The sequence below is a fragment of the Morchella importuna genome, assembly GCF_003444635.1.
Source record: "Morchella importuna strain M04M26 chromosome Unknown Morimp01GS068, whole genome shotgun sequence".
Lineage (NCBI taxonomy): Eukaryota > Fungi > Ascomycota > Pezizomycetes > Pezizales > Morchellaceae > Morchella > Morchella importuna.
This window is the reverse complement of record NW_025763464.1, coordinates 31,433-46,120: the sequence shown is the minus strand read 5'-3', so window position 1 is coordinate 46,120 and position 14,688 is coordinate 31,433. Positions and strand designations below refer to the sequence as shown.

General features: G+C 45.1%; 8 protein-coding genes across 8 annotated transcripts; 4 read left to right on the top strand and 4 right to left on the bottom strand.

The window, feature by feature from the left end:
• Nucleotides 1-224: 224 nt before the first annotated feature.
• LAJ45_11444 (uncharacterized protein) lies at nucleotides 225-1,571 on the top strand (the record flags this gene model as incomplete). The annotated part of the gene is made up of 4 exons (XM_046120951.1): nucleotides 225-299; nucleotides 356-415; nucleotides 493-1,095; nucleotides 1,185-1,571. The coding sequence occupies 4 exons, from the start codon at nucleotides 225-227 to the stop codon at nucleotides 1,569-1,571; spliced, it is 1,125 nt and encodes a 374-aa protein (XP_045965851.1).
• A 238-nt stretch (nucleotides 1,572-1,809) lies between these two features.
• LAJ45_11443 (uncharacterized protein) lies at nucleotides 1,810-2,346 on the bottom strand (the record flags this gene model as incomplete). The annotated part of the gene is made up of 1 exon (XM_046120950.1): nucleotides 1,810-2,346. The coding sequence occupies one exon, from the start codon at nucleotides 2,344-2,346 to the stop codon at nucleotides 1,810-1,812; it is 537 nt and encodes a 178-aa protein (XP_045965850.1).
• A 640-nt stretch (nucleotides 2,347-2,986) lies between these two features.
• On the bottom strand, nucleotides 2,987-4,302 carry LAJ45_11442 (uncharacterized protein; the record flags this gene model as incomplete). Its single annotated transcript, XM_046120949.1, has 8 exons — nucleotides 2,987-3,185; nucleotides 3,264-3,430; nucleotides 3,510-3,629; nucleotides 3,688-3,803; nucleotides 3,864-3,922; nucleotides 3,991-4,013; nucleotides 4,073-4,143; nucleotides 4,263-4,302. 8 exons carry the CDS (start codon nucleotides 4,300-4,302, stop codon nucleotides 2,987-2,989), a joined length of 795 nt encoding a protein of 264 aa, XP_045965849.1.
• A 16-nt stretch (nucleotides 4,303-4,318) lies between these two features.
• Nucleotides 4,319-4,716, top strand: LAJ45_11441 (uncharacterized protein; the record flags this gene model as incomplete). Its single annotated transcript, XM_046120948.1, has 2 exons — nucleotides 4,319-4,349; nucleotides 4,415-4,716. 2 exons carry the CDS (start codon nucleotides 4,319-4,321, stop codon nucleotides 4,714-4,716), a joined length of 333 nt encoding a protein of 110 aa, XP_045965848.1.
• A 267-nt stretch (nucleotides 4,717-4,983) lies between these two features.
• LAJ45_11440 (uncharacterized protein) lies at nucleotides 4,984-6,247 on the top strand (the record flags this gene model as incomplete). Its single annotated transcript, XM_046120947.1, has 6 exons — nucleotides 4,984-5,068; nucleotides 5,122-5,347; nucleotides 5,418-5,507; nucleotides 5,574-5,634; nucleotides 5,685-6,060; nucleotides 6,126-6,247. 6 exons carry the CDS (start codon nucleotides 4,984-4,986, stop codon nucleotides 6,245-6,247), a joined length of 960 nt encoding a protein of 319 aa, XP_045965847.1.
• A 195-nt stretch (nucleotides 6,248-6,442) lies between these two features.
• LAJ45_11439 (uncharacterized protein) lies at nucleotides 6,443-8,349 on the bottom strand (the record flags this gene model as incomplete). The annotated part of the gene is made up of 6 exons (XM_046120946.1): nucleotides 6,443-6,492; nucleotides 6,554-6,946; nucleotides 7,210-7,448; nucleotides 7,573-7,695; nucleotides 7,816-7,955; nucleotides 8,125-8,349. 6 exons carry the CDS (start codon nucleotides 8,347-8,349, stop codon nucleotides 6,443-6,445), a joined length of 1,170 nt encoding a protein of 389 aa, XP_045965846.1.
• Nucleotides 8,350-9,926: 1,577 nt separating this feature from the next.
• Nucleotides 9,927-10,932, top strand: LAJ45_11438 (uncharacterized protein; the record flags this gene model as incomplete). The annotated part of the gene is made up of 2 exons (XM_046120945.1): nucleotides 9,927-10,002; nucleotides 10,091-10,932. 2 exons carry the CDS (start codon nucleotides 9,927-9,929, stop codon nucleotides 10,930-10,932), a joined length of 918 nt encoding a protein of 305 aa, XP_045965845.1.
• Nucleotides 10,933-12,209: 1,277 nt separating this feature from the next.
• Nucleotides 12,210-13,436, bottom strand: LAJ45_11437 (uncharacterized protein; the record flags this gene model as incomplete). The annotated part of the gene is made up of 6 exons (XM_046120944.1): nucleotides 12,210-12,701; nucleotides 12,886-12,947; nucleotides 13,013-13,030; nucleotides 13,172-13,182; nucleotides 13,246-13,319; nucleotides 13,434-13,436. 6 exons carry the CDS (start codon nucleotides 13,434-13,436, stop codon nucleotides 12,210-12,212), a joined length of 660 nt encoding a protein of 219 aa, XP_045965844.1.
• Between the last annotated feature and the right edge of the window lie 1,252 nt (nucleotides 13,437-14,688).

The window sequence follows — 14,688 nt, the reverse complement described above, 5'->3', positions numbered from 1 at the left end:
AGAACAACCAAAATGGTGTACACATGTGGTTAGTATACTTAGACACAGACTGGAACGAGAAATCAGTTGAGGAATCACCACACTCCCTTTATTACCTGGTAATAGCTACGATTGTGCTTTGCAGCTTCCTCTCTCCTTTCCCCTGTCTCTCTTTCGCCTCAGTATTTAGAGGGTCTTCTCACTCTCTACTCCTTACCTTCAAGGACTATTTACTCATTCCCATCATGGCTTTAGTCGTCGAAACCACCACCATTGGCCCAAACGATGCTTCGAAGGATTCCTTAAACGACTGGATTTGGGTATTTCGTCCAACACAAAAACCACACAAGCGAAGAAAATCTAACCAAACATACAGACATATCAAGAGGAACCTCATAGAACTCGTAGACACCAGATTATCAAGGCCCACCCCGAGGTATGTTACTGGGCAGTGAAGTACTAAACGAAAGAACATTGAGATCGTTCACTAACACCTAATTCAACTCCTCCTAGGTTACTAAGCTATGCGGACCTGAACCTCTCACTAAGTATGTGGTACTTGGAGTCACATCTTTGCAAATTGGATGTGCATACCTTCTACGATCAACCCCTATCTTCTCCTGGCCTTTCTTCCTCACCGCATACATCGTGGGGGCGACAGCAAATCAAAATACCTTTCTAGCGATTCATGAAATTTCCCATAATCTTGCTTTCAGGAGCGCATATGCAAATCGTTTATTCGCCATCTTTGCAAACTTGCCAATTGGTCTCCCTTACAGCGCTGCTTTCCGGCCATACCATTTGACTCATCACAAAGCTCTCGGTGTCGACGGCCTCGATACTGACCTCCCCACCAAATTTGAAGCCATCTTCCTTGACTCGGTTTTAGGAAAGGCCTTTTTTTGCACCTTTCAGATCTTATTTTACGCCCTTAGACCAATGATGGTTCTAACATTGCCATTCACGGGATTGCATTTTCTTAACCTTGTTGTGCAGCTCGGGTTTGATGCCATCCTGGTTTGGTCCTGTGGCTGGAATTCCTTTGCCTACCTGATAATGAGCAGTTTCCTGGCAGGGAGCCTGCACCCCTGCGCAGGTCATTTTATTGCTGAACATGTGGGTTTTTCTTATTTGCTGCCTGAAACACCCGATTCTCTTGGAAAGGGTAAGATTTTGAATCAAACTTACATTACAAATCTGTTTAGTATGTCTTCGAGAAACCTGTCAACCCATCTCCCAAAAATGCTGTTTCTGGGGAGGCAGTGCCAGTTGAAACTTACTCCTATTATGGCTGTTTGAACTTTTTCACTTACAATGTTGGTTTACACAACGAGCACCACGATTTCCCTGCCATTCCATGGACTCGGCTCCCAAAGCTACGTGAAATCGCCAGCGAATTCTACGAGCCCCTTCCTACCCACACCAGTTGGTCATGGGTGATTTGGCAATTTATTTGGGACAGCGACGTTTCCCTCTGGTCAAGAGTCAAGAGAGAACAACAATTGAAAAGCGGGAAAATGGTTGAGGCAGATTGGACGAAAGAAGAGCTAGAAGGTGAGGCCGATACTACGGGTGATAAAAAGAAGGCTTAAGGGTCATATATATGTGTAATTTGTAACACACTTTTTGTGTTTAATAGAGTTTGTAGTGGGATTTATGTGGATTTGTTTAAAGAATGATGCCATTTTCAGGTACACTATCATCTATAATAGCATGGATTGTAGGCTCAGGCATGCTTGTTGAACAAAGAAATGACCAGTGTATGAGATGGCCATATACCAATACAAGAGCTAGACCCCTCCCCTCGCTCTCCCTGTAACTACCATCATCTTACTCTTCAATACTGAAATGTCTTAAGTACTTGTCTTCTTGAAATACTTTATAAGCATCGCGCTCGAGGCTGTTGGTGCCGACTTTGATATCCATCTTAATGTCTTCAATCAAAGCCTCCTTGCTCACATAATCATATTCTGGCCTGATAAACCCCAAAATGACCAGATTCATGCGCACGCCGTAAAAGTCCTCAGGGAAGGAGTGTACAATATGTACTTCGACTGATCGAACGGTATTTTTATAGAATGGATTCCAACCGATCGACATTACCATTGGGAAGACAACTCCCTTCGACCCGGTGTCAGCGTTGTGCAGGTCAAGTCCTGCAAAACCGTAGTAAACGCCGCTTTCGATTGTTTCGCATCCACCGACTTTGAGACCTTCGATGGGAATATTGGCAGTAGGTATTTGCAATTCTTTAGAGCCCCGCCCAAAACCCTTGATGACGGGCCCCGAAAGGCGGAGCGGAAAAGGTGATGACGGGCCCCCTTCGGGGCCGGATGTGAGGGGACGCTCAGTCGCTGGTGCCCGCATTTTGCGAAACGGAAATGTTTGTGATCTGGAGGGGAGTTTGAGAAGGGTTTTGACGGGTTTATTGAATTGTGGTCAGGAGCTCGGGGCGGCGGCTTTATCCCAACTGAGAAGTGGGGCAGTTGGAGGGGCACTGATACGGCTCATCCCGTAGCTTAAATATGTATGGTGATATTTTCCAATTTATTTATCCCGCCTTCTTTCCTCCCTTCCCTTTGCGGCAAAATTAAACAATACCAACCCCAAGGAAAAAAGTTTACCATCATATTGAATATCCCATTTTGAAAGAAAAGGTACCAGAGTGTTCAGCGCTTGAATAATAATATGTGGCGAAAAGTGCATAAGAAAATGAAAACCAAAGCTAAGCAGACTGAAAGATTCCCTTCAGGGTGATATTGACTGATAGAAAGCTTAGTACCACAGACGAGGCGAAGATGCATATATAGGGTGGGAGGCCTCTTGTCGATCTTGTAGAGTACAACGATATGGGAAAGAAAGAAAAAAGGAATACAGGCGAAAACAATTGAAAATTCACCATCAGAACAAAACCAAATATCCCGCACGTTACACCTCATTGGGAGGTAAACAAATGAAATCTTTTAAGAGAATGTGGTTTTTGGACTAACCAAAGATAACATCGCGATCAAAAGAATAGATACGCCAGCAAAAAGGTTACTAAACACAGGGCAGCACAGATTTGGACGGATACACCTTCCGGTGGGTGAGTGGTCAAACCCATACCAGTGGCACTTTCAGTGGTATGCGACTTAGAGTCTGAAGCAACAACTGTGGTCTTACGCTCTCGAAGGCCCTGTTGGTGCTGTTTGACCTGCTCTTGTAATCTAGTAATAGTGGCCTTCGCTTCAGCCAGTTGAGATGCCAAGTCATGGCTACTACTCCCCGAACTAGGAGAGCCATACTGGGTATTGGCGACACCTCGAATAGCGTCCCCAGTGGATGAGTGCCCATCCGATTTGGGTTCGGATTTAATAGCCGGCGCAGGTAGGGTACCGGAGGTCGCTGGTTCATCCGATGGCGTGGGGGAGGTATATGGAGGGGGAGATGAGCGGGACTGGGTATCATTGAACTGCCAGTTTTATGAGCCAACTGATACTTTCCGAGGATTGGAGGGCGATGTAGGGCCAAAGCCGCATAGCTTAACTTACTAAGATGTCTTGGACTATTTCCCCATTAGGCGCATTTGCCTTTTCATCGGGATCAAGAAACGTGACACGGATCTTCTTCTCTTGAATGGCGGATTTTTCGTTCTTTTCCACAAGCGCCCACTGATTATCAAGTTAGGAACAAAGAGTCGACCGTGGCTATAGACCATGGGGATCTCACAATCTGCTGGACACTGTTGTACTCCTTGTCTGCAGTGATGGCAACGGACTGGACAAGGAACTTATCACGGCATTTGTAACCTTGTGGCGGATCCTCCTTCATCGCCTGGAGGAGGACTAGGCTTGTTGTTAGTTACTTAGATTTTACTGTCGTAGGTTGGAGCTTAATCTTAATACCTTGAACCTCGACATCCTTTCCAGCTTCTATACGGCCGGAGTTTGGCCTCACACAGTACCTGACCAATTACTCAGCAACTTTTACTCAAAACCCCATGTCGGAGATCTTTGACTTGTGTGCACTCACTGCTTAGGGGCGGTTGTTTTCACCTGATTGACACTCAAGTTAATAACAACCTTACAAAAGTATAGTCCGAATATCAACAAACCTTGAAGGCAACAGGATCATAGTTGTTGTTTTTGATGCGAAGTGTTCGAGTTACCTCGTGATTGAAAGGACCTAGTTCCAAAGCGAAAGTTATCAGCAGCTGTCGGGTGCTTCTCCCCCCCCCCCCCCCCCTTTTTCCTTTGCCGTCGCTTTTACCCGCGAAGACATCAAATGGATGGGAGGTGCCATACGTTCAAATCCTAACTCGGCAGGATCAAGTTCGATGCTCATATTTGGCGACTCTTCGATGATTAAAAGTAATAAGTGGAGAGAACGAGGTCGGTTCTGAGGGCACGAGGGGTTCGGTTGAAACTAGGTTGTTCTGGAGATCTAAAGGTTATAGGCAGCAGTAGCCGTAGAAGATTTGTAGGGAGGTATTGTGGTGGTGGTGTTGGTGTTGTGGACGAGTGTAGTTGTGGATACTGTGGGTTATCTAACGAGTGCTTGTTATGGGGGTTGGAGGCTGTATGTAGAAAGTGGGAGTTCGTGCTTAAGGGGGGCGAGAAGCTTCTGGGTGAGGGAGAGAACAGTGTCAAGTTACTAGTGTGTGTGAGGTCAGCACGAGCAAGTGTCGCGATGGATGGCTATTCGGTCTTTTGTTCTCTGCCTCTGCGCTTGCTTGTCTCTGCTGGCCGTTCAACTTAAACTTGCTGCGTGTCTGAAAACTGGCGTCCGCCCATTTGCACTGCCACGAGACACCCATGTATGGCTACGCCACAACTTCATTGGACAAAGCCACACCCAGCGCCATTCTTTTGGGTGACGTCGACTGCCACCTCGTGCCTTTAGTGTTACAGCTCCTACCAGCTCCTACCCCGCCGCTGTCTCTCGGTGTTAATCAAATATCTTACCCTTCGGAACCAACCGACATCTATTTTATTTCTTATTCTGTCCCTTGCATCAATCTTAGCCATGGTTCAAGGAGATTATGATTTGCTCCTAGAAATGGGATTCGATGCCGAACGTGTCACTTTGGCTATCAAAAAGACCAAGGGTCGTAAGTCGCACGGCTCATTCCAGACTATCCCGAGCCATACTAAAGTACAATAGTTCAAGATGCTCTGACTTGGCTTGATCAGAACCAAGATATACCACTGGAGACACTTAGAGCTGCAACCGAACAAGCTGGCTCGTCCTCATCCGCTCCGGACGATGGGAATGATTATGATGGCGACGAAAAATCCGAGATCCCCGGCACTGCGGCCAGTATGAAATGCTCGGACTGCGGAAAGCTCTTCTCAAGTGCAGAACGTGCACAGTACCACGCCACTAGAACGTAAGCTTTTGGATCTGCAGAGCCCATGAATCTCATCATCTTAGGTGCAGTCTTACTGATCTCAAGCAAGCGAGCACCAGAACTTCGAGGAGTCCACCGAGATTATCAAACCTTTAACTGAGGAGGAAAAAGCAGCAAAGCTACAAGAACTTCGCGAAAGGTTAGTGATTTCTTAACTTTACCGGGATTCCAAATTCACGGTAGCTGACCCCCCCCCCCCCGGAAGGCTAGCAGAAAAAAAGGCTTCGCAGGCTATTAAAGATCGCGAGGAACAGAAAAAAAATGAGGCATGAACACCAGTAATTATTCATATCTTATAATACTAATTCATTTACAGCTCATTCGCCGTAAAAAAGGGCAAGATTCCGATAAAATCAAGGAAGAGCTCAGGAGGAAGGAGCAGTTGAAAGAGGTTGAGAAACGCAAGCGGGAGAAGATTGAGGATGCCGCGGCAAAGGAGAGGGTTAGGCAACAAATCAAAGAAACTCAAGAATTACGAAGACAACAAGCAGAGCGAGAAAGGGCAGCACGGGAGGGGAAGGTTGTAGAGGAGCAGCGACCTGAGCCTACTAAGCCAGCGGCGCCCAAAAGCGTCGCGTCTCACACAGAGACACGCCTTCAGCTTCGTTTACCTTCTGGGCCGCCATTGATAAAAACTTTCCCAGTAGATACTACCTTATTTGAGGTCGCGGAGGCTATAAGGGAAGAAAGAGGTAAAACACATTCACATGCCCATTTGCTAAAAGAAGGTTTATAGAAAGCTTCTAATGTCATCTAGGTATTGAAGTATCCTCAATTACAACAACATTTCCTCGTAAAATTTACCAGCAAGGGATCGACTTTGGTCAAACTCTTAAAGAAGCTGGGATGGTACCGTCGTGTGCCTTGGTTGTGGCATAGCAAAGCACTGTGGTCAAACTTAAACATAAAGGCTCTCAGCGGATCATCAATGCGTGCCTCTTTCCATTTTAGTTACTAAATAGCCTCCTTCATTGAAAGGCGTAAATGGAGTTACAAATCTTTTCTCTTCCTAAAAGCGAGTCTTGAGAAACGCTAGAAAGACTTCCAAAGATCAAATAAATTTAGATTCATACCTCATAACACTGGAGCTATCTCGAGCTCCATTGCTCGTTTAAAATAGGATACTGTTTTTACTCTATTAGTCTTTGAATTTGATTTTAAGGGTAAAAGTTGAAGGTATTCCACCTGTTTCTGATAACCCCTCATGCACCGAGATTCGCGGTTCCCAGTTCAATCGTTCCTTGGCTCTTGATATGTCTGGTTTCCGCCTCGGTGGGTCATCAATCACTGCAGGTAGGTATACCACGTTTGATGTAGATGGTTGGTCTCTCTGTTCGTTGACAAGACCAATGACCATATTCGCAAATTCTTTGATTGTAAATTCGTGTGGATTGCCCAGGTTGACCGGTTCTGTACAATCGCTTTCCATCAATTGAATAAGGCCGTCTATCAAATCATGCATATACTGGAAGGATCTTGTAGCGGATCCGTCCCCATAGATCGTGATATCCTCACTCCGCAAAGCTTGCAGGATAAAGTTAGATACCACCCTCCCATCGTTGAAATTCATACGGGGACCTACAATAGTTAGTAAAGGCAAAGAAACTAGCGATAACCATTACTAGGAATATCTACACATAATCCATGCACTCGGAACAAGAAGAGTCTAGGTATGCAAGTTCTACACTACCTAACCCATATGTTTCTGCTTTTTGTAGCAGTGCCCCGGGCCAATGGAATCCATGTATGGACAAAATTCATCTTTGATTTCTTTCCTTCTTGTCCCGAAAACATACTACTGGGGTTTGATTGAAAGAAAAATAAAACAAATCGAAACATACCGAAGGTGTTGAAGATGCGGGCAATCCGCACATCCACGCCATCCTGTCGTGCATAGCTGTATGTAAGAGCCTCTGCCACGCGTTTCCCTTCATCGTAGCAGGCGCGCGGACCAAAACAGTTGACATGGCCCCAGTACTCTTCATTTTGTGGGTGCTCTTTAGGCGAACCATAAATTTCTGAAGTACTGGCGAGAAGGAAACGTGCCTTCACACGTTTTGCAAGTCCAAGCATGTTGTATCTAGACCCCCAAAAAATGAAGTGTAAGCCCAGGAATGAAGATAAAAATCAATACCTCTTCCCCCCCTTTGCTGGCTGACTGGCTTCATTCAATTGGATAAAAAATAGATTGCCAGGCAACATACGTCCCAAAAAAGCTCGTCTTCAATGTCTTGACAGAATTTGACTGATAATGTACCGGACTCGCGGGGCAGGCCAAATGATAAATCTGATCAACCTCAACGAGAAGTGGATCCACAACATCATGGCTATATCGAATTTAAAGGTCCTAAGTGATAAGAAACGGATTATTCTCTTGATTTGGTAACGGACAGAGGGCAATTATATGGCTTTGAATGAGAAGAGAGTAGTTTTTTCTCCTTGCATACCGTATCATTTCAAAATTTGGGTGGCCAATCCAATGTGCGATATTCACCTTCGAACCGGTGAAGTAATTGTCGACGCAAATAACATCGTGCCCCATGAGCATCAGGCGATCCACCAAATGAGATCCAACAAAGCCGGCGCCCTACAGAAGTTCTCGAAAATAAATATAAGCTCTGCATGAAACGTTTTTCTTACAAAGCACTGGAATTGGTTTATGGGGGGGGGGGGGGGAGGCTATAAAAACGAGGTAAGGGAGTTGTGCCAGCTGGAAACAAAAGATACATGAGAACTGTATTATTACATGTACTTACACCGGTTACCAAGATACGCTTCTTATTCAACGGGTTCAATTTTTTGACAGATGGGAAGTCTTCCTGGGCCCTCGTGAAGGTGATAAACGAACCTTCTGTTTGACCATTGGCGATCACATCTTTGAGATACAGAGAACGCAGAACTTCATGAGGAATTTCTCCGCCGACTAAATGATTGTTCTGATTCCCGGAATGTGTAGGGTTGCCAAGTATAGTCGCCGACATTCTTCAAATAAATAATGGAGACGAGTGCCGTTTTTGTTAAAGGTGCCTAGTTGGTTACGGATGTGAAGAAGCGGGGTTGTCGTTAAGTTATAACAGGTGAGGCGGGGTTCGTTTAGTGGTTTGAAAACGGTGCAGTAGTAACAGTACTCTACAGTCGCACCTCGCTATCTCGTAATTCGATATCTCGGATCTCTTGCTGTCTCGTACGAATTAGCGGGATAGGTACTGCCCTTCTCCACCAAAAACTATTTGCTGTCTCGTATATTTGCTATCTCGTATATTTGCTATCTCGTAGGGGTTTGGCTTCCAGAATACGCTAACGACATAACGAGGTGCGACTGTACCCTTTTTGAGGCTGAGGCTCTTGTGGACCGTGCACAGAGTTCGAGGCTGTGACGGGAAAACTGCACGGGATCTGCGGTGGAATTGTGCTGGGCCCGATTCTCGAGTTGTGGAGAATGGTATTTGGTTGCACCAACTTTCGCAGAAAGTCTTGGCACAGCAACCACAAAATACTAGACTAGGTACGAGGTCAGAGAATAAACACCTAGCACGAAAAGGTGTGTCTGATTTACAATAAGGCAGAGAGTCAGATAAGTACATGTACCTACATGTATGTACTATGGTGTAGCGAAAAGTGATCAGAATCTGATAAGACAAATACATGTATTCACCGCAACATTCACTTATCAGATTCTGATCACTTACCCTCAAAACCCGGTACATACATTGTAGAGTACCTGTATGTACCTTACGTACATGTAGTACATGTGTGTAGGCACATGCAGTACCAATTAGAACAACAGTATGTTTATGGGTATTGTAGTGTGACTGAATTCGTCAGCAAGGTATTCGTAGGCTGTTCATATTCAAAGGCAGGTGATCTAGAGAAGCTGAGTCCCATGTAGGTACATACATGTATGTACACATGTAGCTAATGGTTAGCTAGCTGTTGAGCGGCGGGAAGCCACTGCAAGCGATCCGCTTGCCCACTCATGATCATTTCGTCTTTTCATCTTTTTTTTCCCCTTCCATCTGGCAAAAAGGATAAAGCAGCGCTGTTGTCGTCGTTCGTTCATTTTACACGCCAGGCGCCACACCCCATCCATGATCCATCCACTGAACGTGGATGCCACTGGAATCTGCATCGTACGCAAATCGACTCTGTCCATCCAGTGGAATCCATCCACCTTCTTTTTCTCCCTCTATTTTCTTACATGCCCAAGTAAGTAGTGTACTAGTACACTTCTTCTTCTTCTTCTTCTTCCCTTATTTCCCTTTTTATTCCTCCATTTCTCTCTATTTCTTTCCCTCTCCCCCCCCCCCCCCCCCTTTTCTCCTCTCTGTCTTCCCTTTTATTTTCCCTTTCCCTTCCTTCTCTTTGGATAGTGGATCTGCTACGTACATACATACAATCCAAATCCCTCCAACTCCCCTCCTTCTCCTTCACCACCATCAAGTAGTGGTATCAACAACAATCACAACAAAAGGAGATTAATATTACAGAATAAAAATAAAAAACTTAGCCTCGCCGCTTTCCTAACATCTATCCATTAATTCTCCTCTCCAAGCACATAATGAACAACCTTCCTGATTCACCGTCTTTTAACTCTCATCCCTCAAATGTTCGTTACTCCCCGCCTCTTCGTTTTGGTAAGCCGCGTTTCCCTTTTGAAACTATTGCTGCTTTTGAATCCTGTACTTGCACTCGAATTTGAAGATTTTCTAATCCTCTGTTAAGCCTCTCAAGGAGGTAAAAAAAGAAAGGCAGATGAGCAGGATGATGGACGGTCCGGTATGCACGACGACAACCGTTATTCAGAAGATAACCAAATGAATTCAACAAATAATCTTCCTCGTTCGCCCGGCGCCTCTCAACGCATGATCAGTAAGCGCCAACGCAGCGACGTTACCGGTCGACCTCTACCGCTCACCCGCCTGCTTGAAACGGTCGACTCTCACACCTTAAAATCGATGTTACAAACCATTTGTGATCGACACCCAGGGCTTACCACCGAGGTTTTATCATTGGCTCCACGGCCTACGGTAAACTCAGCTCTATCGACTTTGAGTAATTACGAAAGCACAATGCGGTTAGCCTTTCCTTATGGTGGCAACTCCGGAGCAGATTATGCATTCAATCGTGTCCGACCTGCACTTAATGAGCTTCTCGACGCACTTTCCGACTACACTCCTCACTTTCTCCCTCCAAACGAATCACAAGCCACTACAAGCTTGACGTTTTTGGATGAAGCAACCCACATCATTCACCGCCTACCCAACTGGGACAATCCGCTTCACAATCATTCGAAAAATATGGCCTACGAAGAGATTACAAAGGCGTGGGTGTTGGTAGTACAAGAAGCAGCTAAGCGTGGAGCTGGAATCCAATTAGAATATGGTGGTTGGGGAGCAAAGCTTGCTAAACACGTCGAGCAGTCGCAAGGGAGGATGCAATCTGCTCTGGTACATTTAAAGCAAGCCGTGGGACACGACGATTACGGCAAAGAAACTAATAAATTCAGTGGAAGGAACTTCAATATGCATTCTGCGGGTGTTCAAGTCCCTGTCCGTAGTTGGTAGACATCATTTCGCTGCTTGGGGCGGTTTTTCTGAATAATTATCCTTCTTCGTTTTTCTTCTCTTCTCTTCTCTTCTCGCCTCCAATTTTTTCTCGCGGGTATTGCCTCTGGGTTGTTTATGACTTTCAGTTACTGTTTTCTATATTTACTCTCTTCCATAACCGGAATTTCTTATTTACTTGCTTTCCTATTCGGTGTATCTCATATATCCTTTCCTTCTTTTTCTTTCCTTCTCGTTCTCATTATCTGGGCTATACAATCCCACCTATTTCTTGTGCTATGATGAACTGGCGTGGACGTCGTTATGCCTTGTGAACATTATCATGTACATTTTCACTGTATAAAACACACACTAAGCTGCATCAAATTTGTAGTCTAGACTCTCCGGACCCATCCCTACCAGTCGGGCAAAGTAAGATCCACGTGCTCCTTAGACAATCAGATACCTACATATGCGATGCCAGCCACATGGTTATAAGGCGATTCAGCCCTTATCCTCAGCGATACCGTTTCAGCCAATGTCTATGGTACCATCTCGATAAACCTACAACTTGCGCCAATCGCCCAGATGAAAAACGATTTATTAGGCACATATATATCTGTTTTTCGAAGCAATTAAGTATATATTCTAACGGAATAACTATTTCCGGAGGAAGAAACTGTCAAAAACCCTGGTTTTGGGTAGGCGGATTTGTAGACCTATCTAGTCCTTCAATAAAACGAAATAGAGAATACGGGGAAATAGAATCTATGGTCCGGGTAATTACCTACAGATCTTATTTCTTAGAATTTCGACTTTCTTATTTTTTGGATGTCCAGATAGATTAGGCGCGGGGAGGGTTTCTGCAAGGGAAATACAGTCTACCTCCGCTATACCGAATGCCAATAAAGCCACAAATATGCTATTACGAACAGGTTTTGAACGAGAAATTTTGGAATATGCAGGTCCGTTATAGTGGAGGGAGACTGTGCTGTAGGTTTATCGTGACAGGCACCATGAGCCGGCTCTTACATTACACTAAATTGACAGGGAAAACTTCCTACACTCTGAAGCTTGTCAAAGAAAAATCTGTGACACAATATCAAAAACCCACCCGGGATCTTGCCATCCTTCGCCTTCATCCCTCAGTCGCCGCTGCTGCTCTCGCACGCTCCGATCACCCGGCGTCTCAACTCTCCCACGTTCTTTTTTACCCTTTACACACACACGTTCCTCTTCATATCCATCCAAAGATTCGTCGGAATCAGTATCATCGTCGGCAAATACCGACCACCCAATCAGTCGATCCACAAATTGGCCAACTCCAAACCCTCTGGGAATATCAATATATTCCCTCTCTTCGCCCCCACCCGATTCTTCCATTCCTCCTCCTCTCCTTCATGGCAATGATCTCCCCGTGTTGGACTGAAGTCTTCCTCAAGTGCCTCCAATCCATTCGTATAGAATTCGCCGCTAAAGTTCCTCGATAGCCGGCGCCTTGGTGTGAGAGGCGAGAACTCGTCATCGGCACCATAGTATATGCTACCGTCGTCGTCGTCCCCTTCCCTGACAAGGCTGGTTGAACTAGCACGGCTAGTTAACCAACTCTGACCTTTGCTTTCGCGCGTTTCCGACGTGAGCGCTGCACCGGTCCTCTGCAGCCATTGATTAGATGTAGAATGTGAACTCGTTAGATGGGAGGATGATTTGGATTTGGGAAGTTCGGTGTGGAAGCTACGTTGCGAGGTGAAGGACTGGTTTCTGGAGAGAATTCCGGGAGTCGTTGGTGCCTATAAGATTACAAAATTATGTAAATGATTTGCTCGAGTCTTCTGAAGATCATATGTACATAGGGATGCTTGTTTAAAACGGGTAGGCTGTGGCTCCTCTCTTTATGCCGAAAAGAAGGGATAGGAATCCCATGCTTATCGGTCTAATTCAAGAAATAGACTATACATGGATGGGGGAACCGACCGAAAGTCCCTGAATATAAGAACCAGGCCTTCTCGTTTCACTTTTTTTCTTGAAATCCCGCTCTGTTATAGAGGCCGATGTGAGCGGTGATAACGACAAATGACTGAAATTGATGTTTCCTGTTGACCTTCTCGAATGACGCCTACTGTGAGATAAAGGCGTCCTGTTTGACGCCTCGAAATCCGCCATAGATACTATGAATTCCAAGTGAGATGGGGAGTGGTTGTAGTCGTCCAAACGATGGATGATGACATCTGGGGCAAGATGGGTTGGGTGGGTGGGTTACCACGACATGTACTTATGTAGGATCACGTGTTAAATTTTAATAGCTCTCGTTGCGGGGTGCGACAGCACACCTACCTATTTTGGCGCAGTCGATAAATCAAAGAAGGCTTGGATACATCCAACACATACTCCACTCCAAAAAACAAAGTCTGTGGATGAATTACATAAGTACCGTTGCAACGCCAAGTACTAGCAAGTAGGGGTAAGTCTGTTGACAGTGGCCGTAAGTCTGTTGACAGTGAGAACTGTTGCAACCACCCCACCATTCGAACACCCCTCACTCGAACAGTTGATGCTTATTGGTGGAGAAGCCCAATTCAAGAGGTACAGAAACCGGTTACAGCGCAGATATTTTCTTTTTTAAGTTAACTGTTCGAGTGAGGGGGGTTGTTCGAGTGGCCCGGGAAGGCGTCTATTCGGGGAGAAAGAACCAGGGAATGCAATAGGGTTATTTGTATGGCAGAGCGGCGCCACTCCATACAAATAATCCTTGTATCCTCACTTGCATTTTCTGGTTCTTATGCCCACACCCGAGTACAATAGCCTTAATTCATCCACAGACCTTATTTTTTGGCAAGTACTCTACTCTTTCGCCACACCAATATATTCAGATTGTAGTCCTATGGCGGGTCAGATCTATCGGTCCAGGTAAAATACACACTCTACCAGTACCTACTATTCTACATTACTGTAGAGGATCGGATCGCAGTTTCTTACATGGCATTTATCTTACATGTAATATTCCTGTACCCTTCCTCTTCTGTAGAGTAGAGTACCTACCTTACGTTTCTCTCATGACTCGTCTCGGTCCAATCATCTCTGGCACTGCAAGATCTTAAGGCCAAGACTCAGTCCGATTCTCAACATATCATCTCAATACATCTGATTTGCCCCTCTCTGCCAGATCTCCATGGATATGCAGAATTGTGTCTTTCTTCTTTTCTTTCCTACTCTATGTACAATTGGGATCGCGATATATGATTAATCACATTCTGAAGTTGTTCGCTAATGATATACAGTATCATAGGTTCTGATAAACGTCGAGTGATAATACGTGACTGCTTTTCTCGAGCAAAGTAGATAATCAACCTATAGGAGTTCTTTTTTTTTTTTTTTTCGGAGCCCTACGGCAGATAATTTAGACCTACTCACATAGTCCGAGAAATTGAAACTGTATATTCTGAAAGTATTGAGTTATAAAGGCCTGGTAGGGCTATTAATGGCAAGTCGCTGTAGCCGCTGAAAATATCGAGATCCAAATACAGTCATTTATTCTGCTTAACTTACAGTCGTTCGCCGTCTCTTGACGAATACTGCCACTTGACCAACAGGGATTCCAAGTATGGCAATGAACAGTCAAGCAACAGCAAAGCTGCGAGATCTCCAGTTCTTTTAATTTATATTGGCCCAAAATCCCCTGTTCGTTAACTGGCAGTATTCGTCAAGCGGCGGTGAATGACTGTAGAGTAGTTAAATTATCACGCATTGAGAGTATGCATCGTCATATACTCTTGTTAA